Here is a 21,039-nt window from a genome sequence, read left to right on the forward strand (position 1 = left end):
ATTAAAACAATAAGCATCTCCACTACACTGACGATTAGTTGTACTCTTACAGCGCTCCGTATTCTTTTGCGGCTCTTTAACTTCTCTCTCACGCCTTTGAACCTCAGGACAGCGTATCCATCTTGTGAAATATGTGTATACAGACATACAAACAGCTTGTTAGTATGATATTGTGCATGCTGATTAATTACGTTGCTATTACAATCCATGTACATGAATGACACTGACCTTTAACCATCAGAGTCTAAGCTGGTGGGGGGACTACTAAGTTATAGAATTGTTTTAAGAAGGTCATAGCAAAGATCATTTAGCTCTTTGATATTTTAAGACCCCTTGAAGTATAAAAGAATATTACAAAAAGTTGCAGAACATTTCAGGGCCTTACAAACGCATTGAATAACAGATTCACTACATGGAACAGAGATTCTCCCTTAAAATAGGAAGTTTGTTTTGAAGTGGTTGTACTCAGAGATGCAAGAAAGGTCAGGAAACACTTTTTTTTTTAAAAACACCATATATTTTTTAAACAGTCTCCATATAAACTTCGATTCATTTTTTCAACTGGTACCGAGGGACCTTCAGACGAGTTTGTATGGCAAACCGTTCTGACGCTACAGATGATTTTGTGAGAAGACTGATTTTTCGGGATGTCTCATGATCTGACAAACGCAGCTCTAGCACCGCAGATGTGGCTGATTTTTTTTAATGGAGATTTTTGTATTATGCTAATTAAAACCACAAAGCAGATACAATTCAAACTAAATATTTTATTATATCACATCAAAAACATTTGCCTCAATCACATTTACCTGATATCTGTGCAACACTGACCAGGTTTCCATCCAACCTTTTTATGTGAGTTAAGTACAGGTCTGATAATAAAAAATAAGTAATGACAGGCCTGATAGAAACAGAAAATCGTAATTAAAATGACTTAAGCGAGAAATATCAGTGGAAATGCTTTTATGAGCAAATATTGATAAAACAACAATCATATTGAAGTCAACTGAATGACACAATGATATGTGCGGTTATCCCACTGCAACTCATCGGGAAAGCATGCAGTTTATTAGTCTACAGATTAAGTAAGTTAAGACTTCACAGGGAGGTGAAAGTGCATCGTGATGAGCTTGACGCTTGTCTGCCGTTTGACAAATAAAAATTCTCGCTCTTTTGTTTATAATATTCTTATCATGTAAGCTATACGTGCACTAGAGGACACGTGACAATACAAGACTGGACACACTCTGTATATAACTCAATTAATTTTTTATTTTTAGAACCATCAGATTTAAATGCGATAGAAACACATTTAACTTGCTTTTTTATTTGGTACTTGGGAATTTAACCACAAGGTATTTTCATGTGCACTGTCATCACGCACAGCATTTGCAACAAGTCATTCTGATGGAAACATCTCGTGGGAAAATGCACATTGTTCTAATGCCGATTTTATAATACTCGCATGAAAATCTGTCGCCAATTGGATGGAAACCTAGCTATAGTCGGACAAACAAACAGCTTTACAGACTGAATATTCTCTCTGGTACAGTATACAGCAGCTATCTTCATTTGGGTTAAGAGGGTATTTTGTGCTCTCTTAAGGTAGTAAGGTCTGCGGGGGTAAGGTTTGGGGCAGGAAGGAAGAGCCAGTGTGTGTTCTGAGGGGGAAAAGGTCTACTTTTTGGCGGCCTGGAGGCGCTCGCTCACGTTCTCCCAGTTGATGACATTCCAGATGGCTTTGACATAGTCGGGTCGGACATTCTTGTACTGTAAATAGTAGGCATGCTCCCACACATCAATACCCAGCAGGGGGACCAGACCTGGGGAGAAAAAAATAAGATTAAGTAAAATCATTCAACAGTAACTTAACTAGGCATACAGTGCCTTCAGAAAGTGTTCATACCCTTTGACTTATTCCACATTTTGTAGTGTTACAGACTGAATTCAAAATGGATTAAACTGCTTTGTATTATCACCCATCTACACACACACACAGTAAAATCATGCAAATGTATTGAAAATTAAAAACATAATTTACATAGAGTACCAATCAAAAGTTGACACACCTACTCATTCAAGGGTTAATTATTTTTACTTTTTCTACACTGTAGAATAGTGAAGACATAACATTATGAAACCCCAAAAAGTGTTCAATCAAAATACATTTTAGATTCTTCAAAGTAGCCACCCTTGCACTCTCTTGGCATTCTCTCAACCAGCTTCACCTGGAAGGTTTTTCCAACAGTCATGAAGGAGTTCCTACATATGCTGAGCACTTGTTGGCTGCCTTTTCTTCGCTCTGCAGTCCAACTCATCCCAAACCATCTCAATTGGGTTGAGATCGTGTGATTGTGGAGGCCAGACCTTCTGATGTAGCACTCCATCACTCGTCTTGGTGAAATAGCCCTTACACAGCTTGGAGGTGTGTTGGGTCATTGTCCAGCTGAAAAACAAATGATAGTGGGACTAAGCGCAAACCATCTCTGTGCTTCACGGTGTGAACCGCACATGCGGAGATCATCCATTCACCTATTCAGCGTCTCACATGGCAGTTGGAACCAAAAATCTGAAAATCTGTCCTTTTGGTCACTCCAACAGTAATGTCCATTGCTCGTGTTTCTTGGCCCAAGCAAGTCTCTTCTTATTGGTGTCCTTAAGTAGTGGTTTCTTTGCAGCAATTCAACCATGAAGATCTGATTCACGCAGTCTCTGAACAGTTGATGTTGAGATGTGTCTGTTACTTGAACTCTGAAGCATTTCTTTGGACTGCAATTTCTGAGGCTGATAACTCTAATGAACGTATCCTCCACCGCAGAGGTAACTGCGTCGTCCTTGTCTGGGACGGTCCTCATGAGAGACAGTATTATAGTGCTTGATGGTTTTTGCGACTGCACTTCATGAAACTTTCAAAGTTCTTAACATTTTCCGGATTGACTGACATTCATGTCTTAAAGTAATGGACTGTCGTTTCTCTTTGCTTATTTGAGCTGTTCTTGCCATAATATGGACTTGGTATTTTAACAAATAGGGCTATCTTCTGTACACCACCCCTACCTTGTCACAACAACTGATTGGCATAAAAGAATTAAGGAAAGAAATTCCACAAATTAACAATGCACTAAAGTTTTTTTGTTGTTGTCCTGAATACAAAGTGTTATGTTTTGGGCAAATCCAACGCATTACTGAGTACCACTCTCCATATTTTTAAGCATAGTGGCGGCTGCATAATGTTACGGGTATGCTTGTAATTGTTAAGGACTGGGGACTTTTTCAGGATATAAAGAAAAAAAATATGAAATATGGCTTGGGTCAAGAAACACGAGCAATGGACATTACTGTTGGAGAGACCAAAAGGACAGATTTCCAAATTTCAGATTTTTGGTTCCAACTGCCATGTCTTTGTGAGACGCTGAGTAGGTGAATGCATGTGCGGTTCCCACCGTGAAGCACAGAGGAGGTTTGATGGTTTGCGCTTAGTCCCACTATCATTTGTTTTTCAACTGTACAGAGCACAGTAAATATTCTAGAGGAAAACCTGGTTGTCTGCTTCCCACTAGACACTGGGAAATTAATTCACCTTTCAGCAGGAATATAACCTAAAACACAAGGCCAAATCTACACTGGAGTTGCTTACCAAAAAGACATTGAATGTTCCTGAGTGGCTGAGTTTTTACTCGTATTTAAATCTATGGCATGACCTGAAAATCGTTGTCTAGCAATGATCAACAACCAATTTTACAGAGCTTGAAGAACTTTGAAAATAATAAATGGGCAAATGTTGCACAATCCAGGTGTGGAAAGCTCTTAGAAACTTACCCAGAAAGACTCACAGCTGTAATCTCTTCTACAAAGTATTGACTTGGTTGTGAATACTTAAAGTACCAGTCAAAAGTTAACTCCTGAATGAGTAGGTGAGTTTCTGTATTTTTTATATTTTCTACATTGTAGAAAAATAGTGAAGACATCAAACTATGAAATACTACATGATTCCATATGTGTTAACTAAAAACAGTGTTAAACAAATCAAAATATATTTTATATTTGAGTTTCTTCAAAGTAGCCACCCTTTGCATTGACAGCTTTGCACACTCTTAGCATTTTCTCAACGAACTTCATGAGGTAGTCACATGGAATGCATTTCCATTAACAGGTGTGCCTTGTTGCAAACAGGATGCAGGTTTTGGAATATTTTTATTTTGTAAAGGCTTCCTTTTCACTCTGTCAATTAGGTTAGTTTTGTGAAGTAACTAGAATGTTGTTGATCCATCTTCAGTTCTCCAATCACAGCCATTAAACCCTGTAACTGTTTTAAAGTCACTATTGGCCTCATGGTGAAATCCCTGAGCGGTTTCCTTCCTCTCCGGCTTCTGAGCTAGTTAGGATGCCTATATCTTTGTCGTGGCTGGGTGTATTGATACACCATCCAAAGTGTAATTAATATGCTCAAAGGGATATTAAAATGTCAGCTTTTCTTTTTACCCATCTACTAGAGGTCTAGCGATTATGATTTTTCAACGCTGATACCGATTATTGGAGGACCAAAAAAAGCCGATACCGATTAAATCTGACTATTTTTTAAATTTAAAAATTTGTAATCATGACAATTACAACAATACTGAATGATCACTTATTTTAACTTAATATAATAAATCAATTTAGCCTCAAATAAATAATGAAATGTTCAATTTGGTTTAAATAATGCAAAAACAAAGTGTTGGAGAAGAAAGTAAAAGTGCAATATGTGCCATGTAAGAAAGCTAACGTTTAAGTTCCTTGCTCAGAACATGAGAACATATGAAAGCTGGTGGTTCCTTTTAAGATGAGTCTTCAATATTCCCAGGTAAGAAGTTTTAGGTTGTAGGTATTATAGGACTATTTCTCTCTATACCATTTGTATTTCATTAACCTTTGACTATTTGATGTTCTTATAGGCACTTTAGTATTGCCAGTGTAACAGTATAGCTTCTCGCCCCTCTCCTCGCTCCTGAGCCCCTGGGCTCGAACCAGGAACACAATGACAACAGCCACCCTCGAAGCAGCGTTACCCATGCAGAGCAAGGGAACAACCACTCCAAGTATCAGAGCGAGGGCCTCCCGGGTGGCGCAGTGGTTAAGGGCGCTGTACTGCAGCGCCAGCTGTGCCATCAGAGACTCTGGGTTCGCGCCCAGGCTCTGTCGTAACCGGCCAGACGCACAATTGGCCTAGCGTCGTCCGGGTTAGGGAGGGCTTGGTCGGTAGGGATGTCCTTGTCTCATCTCGCACCAGCGACTCCTGTGGCGGGACAGGCGCAGTGCGCGCTAACATTGGTGCGGCTGGCTTCCGGGTTGGATGTGCGCTGTGTTAAGAAGCAGTGCGGCTGGTTGGGTTGTGTATCAGAGGACGCATGACTTTCAACCTTCGTCTCTCCCGAGCCCGTACGGGAGTTGTAGTGATGAGACAAGATAGTAGCTACTACAACAATTGGATACCACGAAATTGGGGAGAAGGGGTAAAAAAAATTAAAAAATTAAAATAATAATAAAGTCTCCGAGCGAGTGACATTTGAAACGCTAATTAGCGCACACCCCGCTAACTAGCAAGCCATTTCACATCGGTTACACAAGCCTAATCTCGGGAGTTGATAGGCTTGAAGTCATAAACAGCGCAATGCTTGACGGACAACAAAGAGCTGCTGGCAAAACGCACAAAGTGCTATTTGAAAGAATGCTTACGAGCCTGCAGCTGCCTACCACCGTTCAGTCAGACTGGTCTATCGAATCATAGACTTAATTATAACATAATTATACACAGAAATACGAGCCTTAGGTCATTAATATGGTCGAATCCGGAAACGATCATCTCGAAAACAAGACGTTTATTCTTTCAGTGAAATACGGAACCGTTCCGTATTTTATCTAAAGGGTGGCATCCATTAGTCTAAATATTGCTGTTACATTGCACAACATTCAATGTTATGTCACAATTACGTAAAATTCTGGCAAATTAGGCGGCCCAAACTGTTGCATATATACTGACTCTGCGTGCAATGAACGCAAGAGAAGTGACAAGTTCACCTGGTTAATATTGCCTGCTAACCTGGATTTATTTTAGCTAAATATCCAGGCTTAAAAATATATACTTCTGTGTATTGATTTTAAGAACGGCATTGATGTTCATGGTTAGGTACACATTGGCGCAACGATACGCACCATATCGATTATATGCAACGCAGGAAATGCTAGATAAACTAGTAATATCATCAACCATGTGTAGTTAACTAGTGATTATGATGGATTGATTTTTAGAAGATAAGTTTAATGCTAGCTAGCAACTTACATTGGCTTACTGCATTCGCGTAACAGGCAGGCTCCTCGTGGAGTGCAATGAGAGGCAGGTGGTTAGAGCGCTGGACTAGTTAACCAAGGTTGCAAGATTGAATCGCCCGAGCTGACAAGGTGCAAATCTGTTGTTCTGCCCCTGAACGAGGCAGTTAACCCACCGTTCCTAGGGAGTCATTGAAAAAAAGAATGTGTTAACTGACTTGCCTAGTTAAATAAAGATTAAATAAAAAGGTGTAAAAATAAATAAATACAAATAGGCCAAATCGGTGTCCAAAAATACATATTTCCGATTGTTATGAAAACTTGAAATCGGCCCTAATTAATCTGCCATTCCGGTTAATCGGTCGACCTCTACCATCTACCAATAGGTACCCTTCTTTGCCAGGCATTGGAAAACCTCCCTGGTCTTTGTGGTTGAATGTGTTTAAAATTCACTGCTCAACTGAGGGGACCTTACAGACAGAGACATACACACAGACATAAGAGAGAGAGAGAGACATACACACACACAATTGAATACGGAAGTTCACATACACTTAGGTTGGAGTCATTAAAACTCGTTTTTCAACCACTCCGCACATTTCTTGTTAACAAGCTATAGTTTTGGCAAATCAGTTAGGACATTAGTTTGTGCATGACAAGTCATTTTTCCAACAATTGTTTACAGACAGATTATTCCATTGTATCACAATTCCAGTGGGTCAGACGTTTACATACTCTAAGTTGACTGTGCCTTTAAAAAGATTGGAAAATTCCAGAAAATGATCTCATGGCTTTAGAAGCTTCTGATAGGCTAATTGACATCATTGAGTCAATTGGAGGTGTACCTGTGGATGCATTAAGGCCTACCTTCAAATTCAGACCTCAGAAAAAAAAATGCAGACCTCCACAAGTCTGGTTCATCCTTGGGAGCAATTTCCAAATGCCTAAAAGTACCACGCTCATCTGTACAAACAATAGTACGCAAGTATAAACACCATGGGACCACGCAGCCATCATGCCGCTCAGGAAGGAGACATGTTCTGTCTCCTAGAGATGAACGTACTAGGACCTTGAAGATGCTGGAGGAAACAGGTACAAAAGTATCTATACCCACAGTAAAACGAGTCCTATATCGACATAACCTGAAAGGCCACTCAGCAAGGAAGAAGCCACTGCTCCAAAACCACCATAAAAAAGCCAGACTACGGTTTGCAACTGCACATGGGGACGAAGATTGTACTTGGAGAAATGTCCTCTGGTCTGATGAAACAAAAATAGAACTGTTTGGCCATAATGATCATTGTTATGTTTGGAAGAAAAAGGGGGACGCTTGCAAGCTGAAGAACACCATCCTGTCCGTGAAGCACGGGGGTGGCAGCATCATGTTGTGGGGATGCTTTGCTGCAGGAGGGACTGGTGCACTTCAAAATAGATGGCATCATAAGGAGAAATATTATGTGGACATATTGAAGCAACATTTCAAGACATCAGTCTTGAAGTTAAAGCTTGGTCGCAAATGGGTCTTCCAAATGGACAATGACCCCAAGCATACTTCCAAAGTTGTGGCAAAATCGCTTAAGGACAACAAAGTCAAGGTATTGGAGTGGCCATCACAATGCCCTGACCTCAATCCTATAGAAAATGTGTAGGAAGAACTGAAAAAGCATGTGCGAGCACGGAAGCCTACAAACCTGACTCATTTACACCAGCTCCGCCAGGAGGAATGGGCCAAAATTCACCCAACTTATTGTGGGAAGCTTGTGGAAGTTTGACCCAAGTTAAACAATTTAAATGTATTTGGCTAAGGTGTATGCAAACCTCCGACTTCAACTGTATGTGTGAGGCACAGAGAAGGTAGTCATTCCAAAATCATGTTAAACACTATTACTGCACACAGTGAGTCCAAGCTACTTATGTGACTTGTTAAGTACATTTTTAGTCCTGAACTTCATGACATTTCAGCTTTTAATGTTTATTTAATTTGTCAACATTTCTCAAAACATAATGCCACTTTGACAGTATGGAGCATTGTGTGTAGACCAGTGTCAAAAACATCTCAATTTAAGGTCTGAATTTATATGTAGAAAAAAAAATGTAGAAAAAGTCAAGGGGTGTTAATACTTTCTGAAGGCACTGTATGTTAGGGATGCACGATATCGGTGAACATAGAGTCGGACGATATTAGCTAAAAATGTCAACATCGGTATCGGCCCGATGTCTAGTTTAACACCAATGTTAACAACCGATGTCAGAGCTACCGTGCATACGTATATAACGTAGGTACATGGCGTAATGACGCCACGTAACATTTTGCGGTACACCTGCAACACAGCATTCCTAACCTAGCCCACAATGTCTGCTGTGTGGATCGAGCAGTCAACAAGTCGAGCAGTCATTTCAAAGTGTAAGAACATTTCAGCGAGACAACTCAAAAGGTGAAAAGCATTAAAGCCAAGACAATAGAATTCATTGCCCTTGACAATCAAACACTCTGTCGTGGGCGCTGTTGGCTTTCGCCGACTGGTCAGGCACCGGTACACACTACCAAGTACGCTATTTTTCAGATGTTGCCCAACCCGAGGTATACAGTAACTATTAGCTTCACAACATACATACTATGGAACACCATTTGGTTCTTTGCGTGTCAAAAAAGACACATTAGCACTGTCAAAGCTGTACAAAAAGTCTGCAAACAAGCAAACACCGGCCACGAACGATGTGTTTACAATACCGCGTTGGTAAGAAAGCATCATTTCATGAAAATAAATAGTGAGCCAGCCCCTTAACCCTGTTGCCCAAAGATAATGTTATTAGCAGCCAGCTTGCTTCATCTGGCTAATGAGGCTCGACCGGACCGGGTTATGTGTTGTGAAGCTAGCCACAATAAGGATTAGGAATAAGTGGAATTTGCAGTTTGCCTTTAAAATAAATGTCATTGACAGTGATGCAAATTAATACAAATAGTAGAATTATGCCATACTTTTATTTTAAAAGCTTACCACAAAGTCCACTATTGTGGCTAATTCTTATTGTGGCTAGCTTCACATAGATGGGTCCGACCAGCATTAATCAAATAAGAACTTTTATAAATAGGGTTATTTAGATGACCCCTAGATTGTTGTTTTTGGGGAAGAACATTGTTTGCATCCATGAGCTAGCTATCTTTATGACCATCTGTTCCACAATAACATCAGTCTAGTTAGGAAATTAATTGCAATCTAACAAATGAACGCATATGCTTAACATATTTTTAGTTTTGGCATTCAAAAATCTGTTTTGAATGCGCGAGACAACTTTACCAGCATCATAGCACACGTATCGATGTGACATATGAAATACGAGTGATAGTGTAATAACTACGTAACAAATGTATGAACACGTTAAATTGTGACGTGCAGTCATATTCAGGTCTTGATTGGTCAAATAGTGTTATTTGACACGACAAAGTGTTATTTTACATGTATCTTTTTTGACACGCAAAGACCCAAACGGCGTTCCATAGAAATCCTGGTTGAGAATGGAATGACTGAACAAAACAGCACAGCAAGTAAGTGAAAGAAATAGGTTTTGATTATGTTTTACTGGTAATGGGAACATATGTAAATGCCTGCAAAATAACTTTTTGGTCAGTGTGGTGCGTGTGACCTTTATTTAACTAGCCACGTCTGTTAAGAACAAATTCTTATTTACAATGTCGGCCCGAACAACGCTGGGCCAATAGGGACTCCCAATCAGGGCCAGATGTGCTACAGCCTGGATTCGAACCAGGGACTGTAGTGACACCTCTTGCAATGAGATGCAGTGCCTTAGACCGCTGCGTCCATGTGTGTGTTAACTATACTAGAATGCTTAAAAGGAGGCAAAAAATGTTAAATATCGGTATCAGGTTTTTTGGCAGGGAAAATATTGGATATCGGTATCCGCCAAAAATGTAATAGGTGCATCACTACTGTATGTCATTCACTGGCACTATACCCTTGTTTGAGCCCCAGACAGACATGAACAATAACATATAACAATACTGGGACCTGGCCAATAGCCACTGACCTGTGGTTCCCTGCAGTGGGTCTTGATTAGGGCAGGCTGTGATACGGAGCTTCCCGCTCTCCTTGTCAAAGCCCAGCCATCCCCAGCCTGAGCCCTGGACCGCCACAGTGGCGGCAGACATCTTGTCCTTCAATGCCTGGAAGGAGCCAAAGTCACGGTTGATGGCCGCTGCCAGCTCACCTGTGACAGGATGGACAAACAAAGAATGATCAGACTGATGAATTACATACAAGTTTCCAATGGGTTTCCCATAACAACAATTTAGCAAATTCAGGAAAGAGTCTAAATTGAAAATGCAAGTGGAACATATCGGCCATTGTTGCTACTTTCCCACAAATTGTATAAACCGTGATAGTTGAAAATTATAATATACAACAACTTGTGAAGAATAGTTCAAGTAAAAGATTAGGGGAAAGAAGTTTCTCAAACTTCTGCTTCAAACTCCCAATAGTGCTGCTCAACATGTAGTCTTGAGAGGCCTTCTAAATCTGGAAGTCTGGAGAACTTGAGTATTGGATGTTACGTTTTAATGGGCACAGTGGCTGTTAACACTTAGATTTGATTGGCTCTGCATACATCTGACGTTTCCCCTCAGAAGAGGCATGTCCTATTTGTTTTGTCCAAGTCTCTTTTCTTACCGGGTCAGATTTTTTTTTGTAGCCTATGCTGCATTATTTTGGGGATCTTATGCTAGCTAGCTTGATGCAAGTCAGAAAAAAAATCTTAAATACCACCTCTGTTCGGAGCTCCACCCACACAAAATAGTGGATTGGTTTGTGGCAACGAGTCACTAGTTTCCATCTAGACTCCACCCCTATTTAAATTCTTCCTACCAAAAACTACCCCAGGCTTTGAACATCGTGAGAGAAGCCTGATGTTCCGAGGCTACTCACCCTGTGGTTCTCCACCGCCATTTGGAGAGAGGTTTGTCCAGAAGATGGTGTGGTTGATGTGGCCTCCTCCATTAAACCTCAGAGCAGGCTGGAGAGAAACCTGTGCTGTCACATCACCTGAAATACATCACATGTACACATGCAGGTAACGGATTGGCTACACACTATAAGTGTAAATACAGGACAGGTATACATTTATGGCTCAATTAAATGTTCAAAAAGGAACCTCATCCAGGAACTACAAAATCCCTAATATCACCACTTTCTAAATCACTAATGTCTTAAGCAGCAGGCTTTCCTCTCACCTTTGGCCAGTGCCTCCTGGTACTTCTCCTCTGTGACGTTGAGGTTGTTAACATAGGTGGCGTGGTGCTTGCTGTGGTGGAGCTGCATGATCTCTGCGTTGATGTGGGGCTCCAGGGCTCCATAGTCGTAGGTCAGGTCAGGGAGCGAGTGCTTCCATCTGGCTGCCACCGTGCCCAGGACTGGGGTCACGGTGGCAGCACACCTAAAACCACCAGGAAATAGAGATGTCAATGTCATGTCATTCCCATCCGTGGGAAATGTAATCAAGCATAAGCAGTAAAACTGTTTTCATCTCAACCAGTAATGGTTGCTGCAAGCCAGCTTCCATTTAGAAGCAGCTCGTGGCCCCAGCCGACAGCCTGGGAAGAGGTTAGATTACATTTGTCTAAGATTAACAAACTACTTGTGTTGAGAATAGATAGCAACTTGCTCAAGTCCTGGCAGATGAGATAAAAAAAGAACATTAGCTATAGTATATAATGAAGTTGCCTGTTGCGGCCTGAGCAAGGTGTTGAGTTGTCAAGTCAAGGGGGCAAGGCCTGACTCATGATGCTGTCTATTACAAACAAGGCAATAAACACAAGTGTCAAAATAATGCCGGGGTATATAGCTAATATTGACAACTTTTTCGCATACTTGTTGGCCGACCACATACACATAAGACCATTTCTGCTTACCAACTTGTTGAAACGGTTTGATAAACGAAGAGATTACTGTCAGTCATTTCTGAATTGCCAGTAACACGCTGGGTAATGCTTATCGTTATATGGGAGTAGCTAACGTTACCTCACTAGCTAGCTACTAGTAACTATTAAAAGGTGACTACTAGCTAAACAGCTATAACTAACAATCATCACGTAAAACAAACAACTTAACAATAGCAACGTTCGTCTGTTATCGCCCTTCATCGTGTATAAATCATGGCTTGTTACCGAATGGATAACTTCATTGCATTTTGTAGTTTTACCTGCGGACTTGACCCACTCTGCTTAACATGCTCATGTTTCTTCACACCGTTCACCGTTCAGAATAGAAGTAGAACTGCCCTTGAAATTCAACATCACTGTTAGAAGATACCATATCAGTACGTGGGGGTGGCATCGGATACGTATTTATTTATACACACACATTTTACTAGAAAACCGTATACAATCAAACATTATTTGTACTGTATACTTACGATAACGTTTAGTGCAAAAGTGATTAGCTACATTGTGCAGAATAAAAACATTTCGAGCGTTAGAACGCCATTCCATATCATAGTTCCACCCATCCCATTTTTGCTTCCGGATGGCCTTGACTTTTTTTTTTTACCCAAGCTGCATTTCTCACGTTTAGCAAAACTTGACAGGTGAACTCTTGTATTAATGACTGGTTTACATTTTAAAACAATATTGTTGAATGTTACATTAAAACACTTCAACATATTAACTTTCCAGCTAGCCAACTAATGACAGGAACCTACAGCAATGCATGTTGTGAGTCCCATTTTTTTTTTTATAGCATTTTTTGAAGATGTTGAAAAACTATTTATCTGGCAAATTCAAAAGTAAATGGTTTGGATGGATAGTAATTGAAATTGATGTTATTCTGTAGTGACAAAGTTAGCTAGCCTAACATGTCTGATAGCATCATGATAACTCAGCCCGCCCCTTCAGCACTGTAGCAACTAGAGAGCTTTGATGCGCTGCTGTGGTTGCCATCGTCTCTCGGATGATGGCGGCGACACCGAATCCCTACCGTGGCGAATTCGAATAACAATAATTAAGTTAGAAACCAATTTAAATCGGATTGTAACGTTGCATATTAGTGCTAAGGCGGTCAACACATACTGGTTTCGAATATTGAAGGAAACGGGTCCGGTAAGTGTTCATTTGCGGCAGGGTTTTGCGAACACGAGTCCGCGAAAGGAAGAGGAACGCTAATTTTGCAGGGGGAGAGTCTGGCGTCTCTGCTTTCTCCGCCATTTTGTGACAACAAGAAGCAGAACACGATAACCGACAGGTAGCTAACGTTAGCTGAACATTTTTGGTTAAACAGTTTAAGGCGATGCACATTTTATACATTTACTTGAGATCATCCTTAAAAGTAGGTAACATCGTTAGACTGAATTCCAAGGTAGCTCATAAGTCTGACGTGGGCCAAATGTGAGGTGTTAGTTATTTTGTTTTCTTGTCGAGACATGCGAACGTTAGCTAATGTAACAGTTGGCTGGCCATTGCGTATTATCCTGCTAATAAATGTTTTAATATAAAACAAACACATATGAATGGAATTGCTATCACGTTTATCGATTATAACAAAGAATCAGAGTTGTAATAGAAGTCCGGTTTTAACTAGCTAACGTTAGGTGTCTAAACGTAACGTTAGCCAGTTAAGCTAGAACAGTAGCAAACTAGCTAATGTTACGTGTTGTGGATTTGCACTGTTAACGTGGGAGATGCATGAGGACTAGCTAGCTAACGTTAGAACTAAAGCAAACAAAGAGAATGGATGAGACTGACACACGCACATTCAAATATTTGAATACTTCAAGCTTACTATCAACTGCAGATAGTTGGTTTATTATGGTAACAATAGCAATTTCGCTAGCTAGCATAATCCTTTTAGAGAGAACCTATAAACATGCCACTTTTTATACAGCACAGACCGGACTTGACTTTTTCGCAGTAGTTTAGAATAACTAGCTTAATATCATGGTTAGCGAAAATGGTCTCTAACCCATTATTTTATACCTTAATGCCCATAGCTTGTTACGAAAAGTAACTTCCATAATATTTGCTTGATCTGCTGTAGCAGCTCATGTATCATTTTTGAATGGCTTGCTCTTGAAACTTCAACTCAATTAATTGGTACTTTTACTTCCCTTTCAGAACTCAGAATGACAAATGAGGAACCTCTTCCAAAGAAGGTGAGAGGGTGCCTCTATATGTTAACCAAGATTCCAGTATTGACAAGTTATATGCAGCTAAAGCCAATAACTTGCTGGCTCTTTCCCATCTTCATTCAGGTTCGCCTCAGTGAATCTGACATGAAGACCCTGACCAGAGAGGAACTGTGTGTGAGGTAAATAGATAACACTATTGTTAGATGGGGGAGGGTGGGATGATTGTTTCTGTTTGGATGTGATAACAAGTGTGTTCACTATTGGTTCTTTAGGTGGAACCAACATGAAGCCTACGTCCAGATCCTGGAGGCAAAATATGCTGATCTGAATTGTAAGTGCCCCAAACAATGTAGGCCTACTCCAACATTTTACCAAGTCATCATTCAATGCAATAAGAGTGTCAGCTCTTATGTTTTTAGTGGTAGGCCTTGGGTATCAGTTTTGCATTTTAGAAGAACACATACCCACACTTAACACCTTTTTTAAGTTTGTTTTTGTTTAGGTGTTGATGGCTCCTTTTCAGTTGACACAGGTTAACTGTGCGTTGTTTCTCTCCACTCACTGTCTCAGCGAACGATGTGACTGGGCTGAAGGAGTCTGAGGAGAAGCTGAAGCAGCAGCAGCAGGAGGCGTCACGCAGGGAGAACATCCTAGTCATGCGGCTCGCAACCAAGGAGCAGGAAATGCAAGAGTGTACAGTAAGTATCCCACTGCAATACTTCCTGCTGTTTTTCTAAATGAGGGGACTAGGGGATATGTAGGCCTATTTTAGTAACAAAATGTTTGTCACGCAGTAGACCTCAACCTTTTGGATATAAGTGTAGGTATTGACCTTAGTCTAAGTCCTATTCCCAAGCTGTGCTGGGAATCGGGGGTGCAGTATAGCAGAGTTTCCACCTTATCAATCGTTTGTCAATAGTTTACTCCTCCCTGCTCGCCCCAAGTCTTTAGTGTCATACTCCTGATGGAAACAAAATAACACTAGCGTTTACATTAACATAAAACACTGGCCACTAGGGCTGGGAATTGCCAGGGACCTCACAATACAATATTATTGCGATACTTGGGTGCGGATACAATTTGTATTGCGATTCTATTATTTTTTTTATTGCGATTCGATGTTCGAAACATATTGCTTACCATATGTCTGCTGCAGAGGGACAAGAGTCTTAAACTAGTTTTGATCAGTCATGGAAATAATTGCTGAAAACATATTGACTCCTATTTAAAAAGATGATGGGAGAACAAGCTTTGAAGTAACTACTTTTAGGTCCGTTTACAGCCAAGGTGCGCAAAATAATATTACGATATTGTCAAAATGATACAATATATCGTAAAATAATGTTTTTTTTAAATGATATCCCTAATATGTAACTGTATCGATTCCCCCCCCCCCCCTATCACTAAGGCTCCTGAAGTCTTGCTTGTCAGACCTCTCACTCTCTGAATGACTGCATAGCGGCTCACTCAACAGAAAATGCCATTCCTTCTGTCGGGCAACTGAGTTCAATCAAACTGACTTGGCCAGTTTGGTGCATAAAATGTTACGCAGAGTTATAGTGTACAAGATGAGTCCAGTCCCACACTTAGGCTAATCATCCCAAAGCTGTCTTTCACCCTGTAGTTTAACAGGAAGGTGTCTTTTGAAAGCAACCTATTTTCAATAATGATTTACAAAGTTGAATAAATAGCGTGTAAGCATGACTTTGTTCAGCTACAGTAATAGGGACTGTGCTTTTATAGCTCAATTATTAGCCACATCCATTGCCTCTTGTGTAAATTAAGTCAATGTATTTTTAACTTTCAGAAGCTTAAGGAGGGATTTTCTAAATTGAGTTTGTGCTTGTGCCTTTATTGACACTTATCTCTTTCAACCTGCAGACCCAGATCCAGTACCTCAAGCAAGTCCAGCAACCCAGTGCCGCCCAACTGCGCTCATCAATGGTAGACCCGGCCATCAACTTATTTTTCCTCAAAATGAAGGGAGAACTGGAACAGACTAAAGACAAACTGGAGCAGGCCCAAAATGAACTGAGTGCCTGGAAATTTACACCAGATAGGTAAAGACAATCAAAATAACTCCCCCTCCTCCTCCCACCCCCACAAAAAAGTCAAGACCTCCTCACACCCCCTCTGCAGGCATGCAGGAATCATGGTGGGGGGGATGGCTGAGAAATGCTGTACTCACCACAAGACTCAGACTTTACCAAATACACAAAAAACAAACTGCCATCCATGTTTTGTGTACTCTTTTACTGTCCCCCAGCTACATATCACATAATCTAAACTGAATGAAAAAAACAGTATGGTCAGGTGACACTTGTGTTTCAGCTCTCTCACCCCACCTCACCGTCCAGGGGCCCTGAAGGAGTCGGGACTGTTCCTGAAGAGGTGGTCACGTCCGACACGGATATGCCTCCCACCGCCCCTCTCTCAGCCCAAGCCAGACAGTTGCCTTATTAAATGAGGGGGGGGGGTTGTTATGGTGGAGATTGAGGCAGTCTTGGGCAAACTGCCGGAGCAGGGAGAGCACTCTTAGCCTAAATAACCAATTGAACATTTAAAGACAATGCCCCGCTAGCTAAAGACATTTAAGTGGAAAACGCCACACCCATACCCACTAGTGCTCCTGAGACTCTAAGACTCTTGGACAGATTGTAGAATACAATGAAAATACTGTGGGAAAGGTTCTAGGATAAACTGTAAGACTTTCTAGGGAGGAGCCAGTAGAATGTTTAAGACTCTGGGGGAGGAGCCAGACCCTCAGTCCAGAATTGACTATGGTTGAGGCGTGCGTGAGCGAGGGTCTGATTGCCTGTGTCTTTGAGCATGGGCCCACATACGGGTAGAGTGTATTTACATGTTTTATTTTGTGAGTTGCCTCTTATGTTTCTGTTTCATTTACTTTCCTCTTTTTGATTCTCTTAAATACTCTTGCACTGCAGTGTGTCAGACATTTGCTCTGTTCGATTTGGTGACCTTGAAAAAAAAGAATATTCAGTAGGCTACATTATTTTGACGCTTGATGTTTCCAAATTGATCATTGTAAAATGTACACACTGCAGTTGGTGCTTGAGTGATATTTTCTCATAATGATTACAAATGTGTGAAACAAGTAATGTTACCACTTCATGAGAATGTATTTATTCAGTCCAATATGATATTGTTCTTTATGTATTTATGTTGTTGACCTCACACTACCTCCCCCCTAGCAACCGTAAACCTTTTTTTGGTTCGGGGGGTTTCAATTCCAGTTGACATTTCACGGATATCATTAATTGGAAAAATTGTAATTTATCTGCAATATGCAATTCATTGATTGGTTTTTCAATTCCAAACAGAGCAATAAACAGCCTTGGATATCTGGCCATCAATATAGTTACAACACTCGTGGTGGGAACAACCCGTAAAATTACTATTATGCTGTATTCACCACAAGACTCCCCAACAATGATGGGTATGATCCATTGGAAGTAGTTTTCTTAAAAGAAGCAACATTTTACGTGTTTGATGGCAAGCAAGAAGAATTGATAGCCCTTGACCTTTTCAGGTAGCATCCAGAGTAACACGATTGTGTGTTTTCTAATCGTTTAGACTTCAAATCCACTATCAGCTGCTCATCCAGTTTCTCCTAAGAATGTCTGGTTTTTATTTTTCCAATACCTGGCTAATTGTCATTCTATTGATGGTCAAAAATACTTGTTCGAAGTGGTACAGCTGAATGCGACATCCTTTTCAGACAATGCATTGTCAAGTATTACGAAATGTAATCTCAAATCTCATCGGTTGCCTCTCACAGTTCATTTTCAATAGTATGATTTTCACACATGCTTCTGGAACCAGTGTCCAAGCTGCTGTGTTTTTAGGAAGTATCTATAGTCTGTTGCGACATGCAGTTGTTCCTAGGTTTTAAATGACGTGGTGACTTCTGAAGTTGATTTCTCTGGCTGCCATGGTTCCTCTGAAATGTCAATGCAATTTAAGCATGTGTTTTCCTTGTTTAAAAGAGTCAGCAGAGGATGCTTTGCAGTGGTTAGTGCATTATTACCTCAGGTGATCTTGTCCAAGTTGCTGACTGAGTAATACTCACACCATTAGAAGCTGGTCGGTTGTGACAGACTAGGATTTCTTTGGGTCTAATTTGCTGTTGAAAGTACAATTTGGGTGTGTAGAAACCAAATGTACGGTTGCTGTAATTGGGTACTTTAACTTGGTTCTCATCCTGCTGACTGTAGGCGCCCACCTGTAGTAGTAAAATGTGCATGGGGTACTCAAAAGGTAAAGGTACTGCTGCTGCATAAGAATGTTGTTTTATCGGAATGTGCATCTATGCTATCGTTGCTAGTATCCTTTGCCAAGTCCAAACGGTCTCCGGTATCTGTAACTGTACTACTTTGGAAAATGGAAACTTGCTGTATGGATAGGCAAGATTCATAGTGTTAGTGGATGGGTGGGTACGTTGGTGTTCCATGTCCTATTTTTTTATATATTTTTTTGCAGTCGTTCTGCACATCGGAAGATCTCAATGTGGTACCTGCAATGTTAAACACCTCTTCAAGCAATGTGAGGTGATCTGATAATCTACAGAGCTTGACTGCATAAATTATAACCTGGAACACCACCATAGTGACCACCTAGTTAGGTCACTGGACTGATTGGGCTGTCCTTGCCTGAGGGTGGCATTTGGCTGTGCCCTGGGTCATTGTGTGATGTGAGGCCTGTCTCCCTTGCAGCCAGACGGGGAAGAAGCTAATGGCCAAGTGCCGGATGCTGATCCAGGAGAACCAGGAGCTGGGGAGGCAGCTGTCCCAGGGACGTATCGCCCAGTTGGAGGCAGAGCTGGCCCTGCAGAAGAAGTACAGCGAGGAGCTCAAGAGCAGCCAAGACGGTGAGAACACAACAGCCCACCTCCATCTACTCAGACCTGGGTTCAAATAGTATCCATAAAAAATGTAAGCTTTAAATGTTAACTTTCAGCACAGTGAGGGCCCATGTGTGCTTTGTAGCTCCCCAGGTTATTAATCTGTGCTACAGTAAAGTGTGGTCTGTAACCTCTGCATTGGAGGAGCTATATGCTCCTCTGCGTGCAGGAGCTTTTGTTAAGGCATTTGTTAGCCCCAGGTAAATGAAGGCAGTCTTTCTTTCTTGAACCTGACTGCGTCCGATCTCCCTATATTCTGACTTGTGTCTTTGTCTGTTTTCATCCCTCCCAGAGTTGAACGATTTCATCATCCAGCTGGATGAGGAAGTAGAGGGCATGCAGAGCACCATCCTGGTCCTCCAGCAGCAGCTCAGGGAGACCCGTCAGCAGCTCTCCCAGAACCCAGCTCAGGCTGCCTCTGCCGGGGCAGGCCCCAGCAGGACTTCACCCTCCGCCGAGCCCCCCAGCCAGCCCGAGCAGCCCTCCGCCCAAGCCGGGAAAGACTGCGGAAGGGTCTCCAACGGCCCAAGCAACGGCAGCTCGTCCTCCCAGAGGGGTGCGGCGACCACCCCCAGCCTGTACCGCGAGGTCAGCAGCACAGAGGAAGACTTTCCCCCGTCCCCCATGGTCTCCAGCCCCGGTGAGGGCGAGACGAAACTCTCCAACCACTCAGAGGAGGCAGCGGGGGGCCAGACTGGTGGCAGTGCAGGGGGTACAGCAGCAGGGGGGTTCGGGAGCCAGCTGAGCACAGGGTATGAGAGCGTGGACTCCCCGACGGGCAGCGAAACGTCCCTGACGCAGCACTCGAACGACACAGACTCCAACACCGACCCCCACGAAGACAAGTCTGCCCTGGTCGTCAAGGGGAACAGGACTGCGGGGTCGCGGCAGGCTCAGAACGGCCTGAGCGCGAGCAGTGGCACAGTTTTGTAATGTACTTTATAATAACACGTCATTTGTCTTTTTCTTTTTATACGAGACACAAACGCATAGTTGGTAAAACAGAACTGCTGTCCAGAACTTTTTCTCCTCTCCTTTGCCTATCGTGATACCTCTTCCACAATTTAAAGAAAATAATTGCATTGCTAAACAGGAACATTACGTGAAATGAATTAATGTATGCGCATATGACTTGAGTTTTGTATGATTCAAGCTAGATCTTTTTTTCTTTGGTCTCTTGGTTATTTGAACATGTTGCTTAACGTTCTTGTTTGAACTCTTGACAAACTCAAATGATCAAGCATCTGGTGTTGTAGTCATGCTCAATAAAAGTCAAACCACAGTTCACTTTAGTAGCTTTGCAATGTTAAATGATATCTTTTAGATGTTGACTTTTATTTTTTTTAATCCTTGGCAAATACATTTCTGTTTGACAATGTGTGTAGTTTCTACGCGATGTACCTTGAATTCATTATTCTGACTTCCATCCTTCTCATGTACTGACCAAATATCAATAAAGACTTTTAATATGGTATTGAAATGGATTTTTCTTCTCCCTCTGAACATATGTAAAACCTTTCTTGAATTAAATTGAAATATATTTCCTATATTCTAGTGAAGCAGATGGTTATCAAGTTCAATTTGGTTTATTAGTTAAGTATAGTGCCTTCGGCAAGTATTCCGACCCGTTAACTTTCTCCACATTTTGTTACATTACAGCCTTATTTTAAAATGGATGA

General features: G+C 41.4%; 2 protein-coding genes across 5 annotated transcripts; one reads left to right on the forward strand and one right to left on the reverse strand.

Moving 5' to 3' along the window:
* Positions 1-747: 747 nt before the first annotated feature.
* On the reverse strand, positions 748-12,615 carry sod2 (superoxide dismutase 2, mitochondrial). The gene is made up of 5 exons (XM_029631883.2): positions 12,520-12,615; positions 11,552-11,754; positions 11,247-11,363; positions 10,354-10,533; positions 748-1,823 (listed from the first exon to the last, which is right to left on the reverse strand). The coding sequence occupies exons 1-5, from the start codon at positions 12,552-12,554 to the stop codon at positions 1,678-1,680; spliced, it is 681 nt and encodes a 226-aa protein (XP_029487743.2). The 5' UTR covers positions 12,555-12,615; the 3' UTR covers positions 748-1,677.
* Positions 12,616-12,920: 305 nt separating this feature from the next.
* LOC115108018 (pre-mRNA-splicing regulator WTAP) lies at positions 12,921-20,834 on the forward strand. 4 transcript variants are annotated; one of them, XM_029631881.2, is made up of 8 exons: positions 12,921-13,030; positions 14,426-14,463; positions 14,563-14,618; positions 14,712-14,770; positions 15,010-15,137; positions 16,321-16,499; positions 19,173-19,327; positions 19,653-20,834. In XM_029631881.2, the coding sequence occupies exons 2-8, from the start codon at positions 14,434-14,436 to the stop codon at positions 20,291-20,293; spliced, it is 1,248 nt and encodes a 415-aa protein (XP_029487741.1). In that variant the 5' UTR covers positions 12,921-13,030; positions 14,426-14,433; the 3' UTR covers positions 20,294-20,834. The 4 variants fall into 4 exon arrangements, with proteins under 4 accessions (XP_029487741.1, XP_029487739.1, XP_029487740.1 ...); XM_029631879.2 differs by lacking the exon at positions 12,921-13,030 and adding an exon at positions 13,225-13,556; XM_029631880.2 differs by lacking the exon at positions 12,921-13,030 and adding an exon at positions 13,225-13,414.
* The last annotated feature ends 205 nt before the right edge of the window (positions 20,835-21,039 follow it).

Source organism: Oncorhynchus nerka, linkage group LG24 (assembly GCF_034236695.1).
Source record: "Oncorhynchus nerka isolate Pitt River linkage group LG24, Oner_Uvic_2.0, whole genome shotgun sequence".
NCBI classification, from domain to species: Eukaryota; Metazoa; Chordata; class Actinopteri; order Salmoniformes; family Salmonidae; genus Oncorhynchus; species Oncorhynchus nerka.

Excerpts from the sequence above, each read along its gene's own strand:
- LOC115108018 (XM_029631881.2), top strand. The coding sequence starts at position 14,434 with ATGACAAATGAGGAACCTCTTCCAAAGAAG. Across the intron at positions 14,464-14,562 it reads AGGAACCTCTTCCAAAGAAG|GTTCGCCTCAGTGAATCTGA; the intron begins GTGAGAGGGTGC and ends ATCTTCATTCAG. Across the intron at positions 19,328-19,652 it reads GCTCAAGAGCAGCCAAGACG|AGTTGAACGATTTCATCATC; the intron begins GTGAGAACACAA and ends CATCCCTCCCAG.
- sod2 (XM_029631883.2), bottom strand. The coding sequence starts at position 12,554 with ATGAGCATGTTAAGCAGAGTGGGTCAAGTCCGCAG. Across the intron at positions 10,534-11,246 it reads TGGCGGTGGAGAACCACAGG|GTGAGCTGGCAGCGGCCATC; the intron begins GTGAGTAGCCTC and ends ATCCTGTCACAG. Across the intron at positions 1,824-10,353 it reads CCCACTGCAGGGAACCACAG|GTCTGGTCCCCCTGCTGGGT; the intron begins GTCAGTGGCTAT and ends TTTTCTCCCCAG.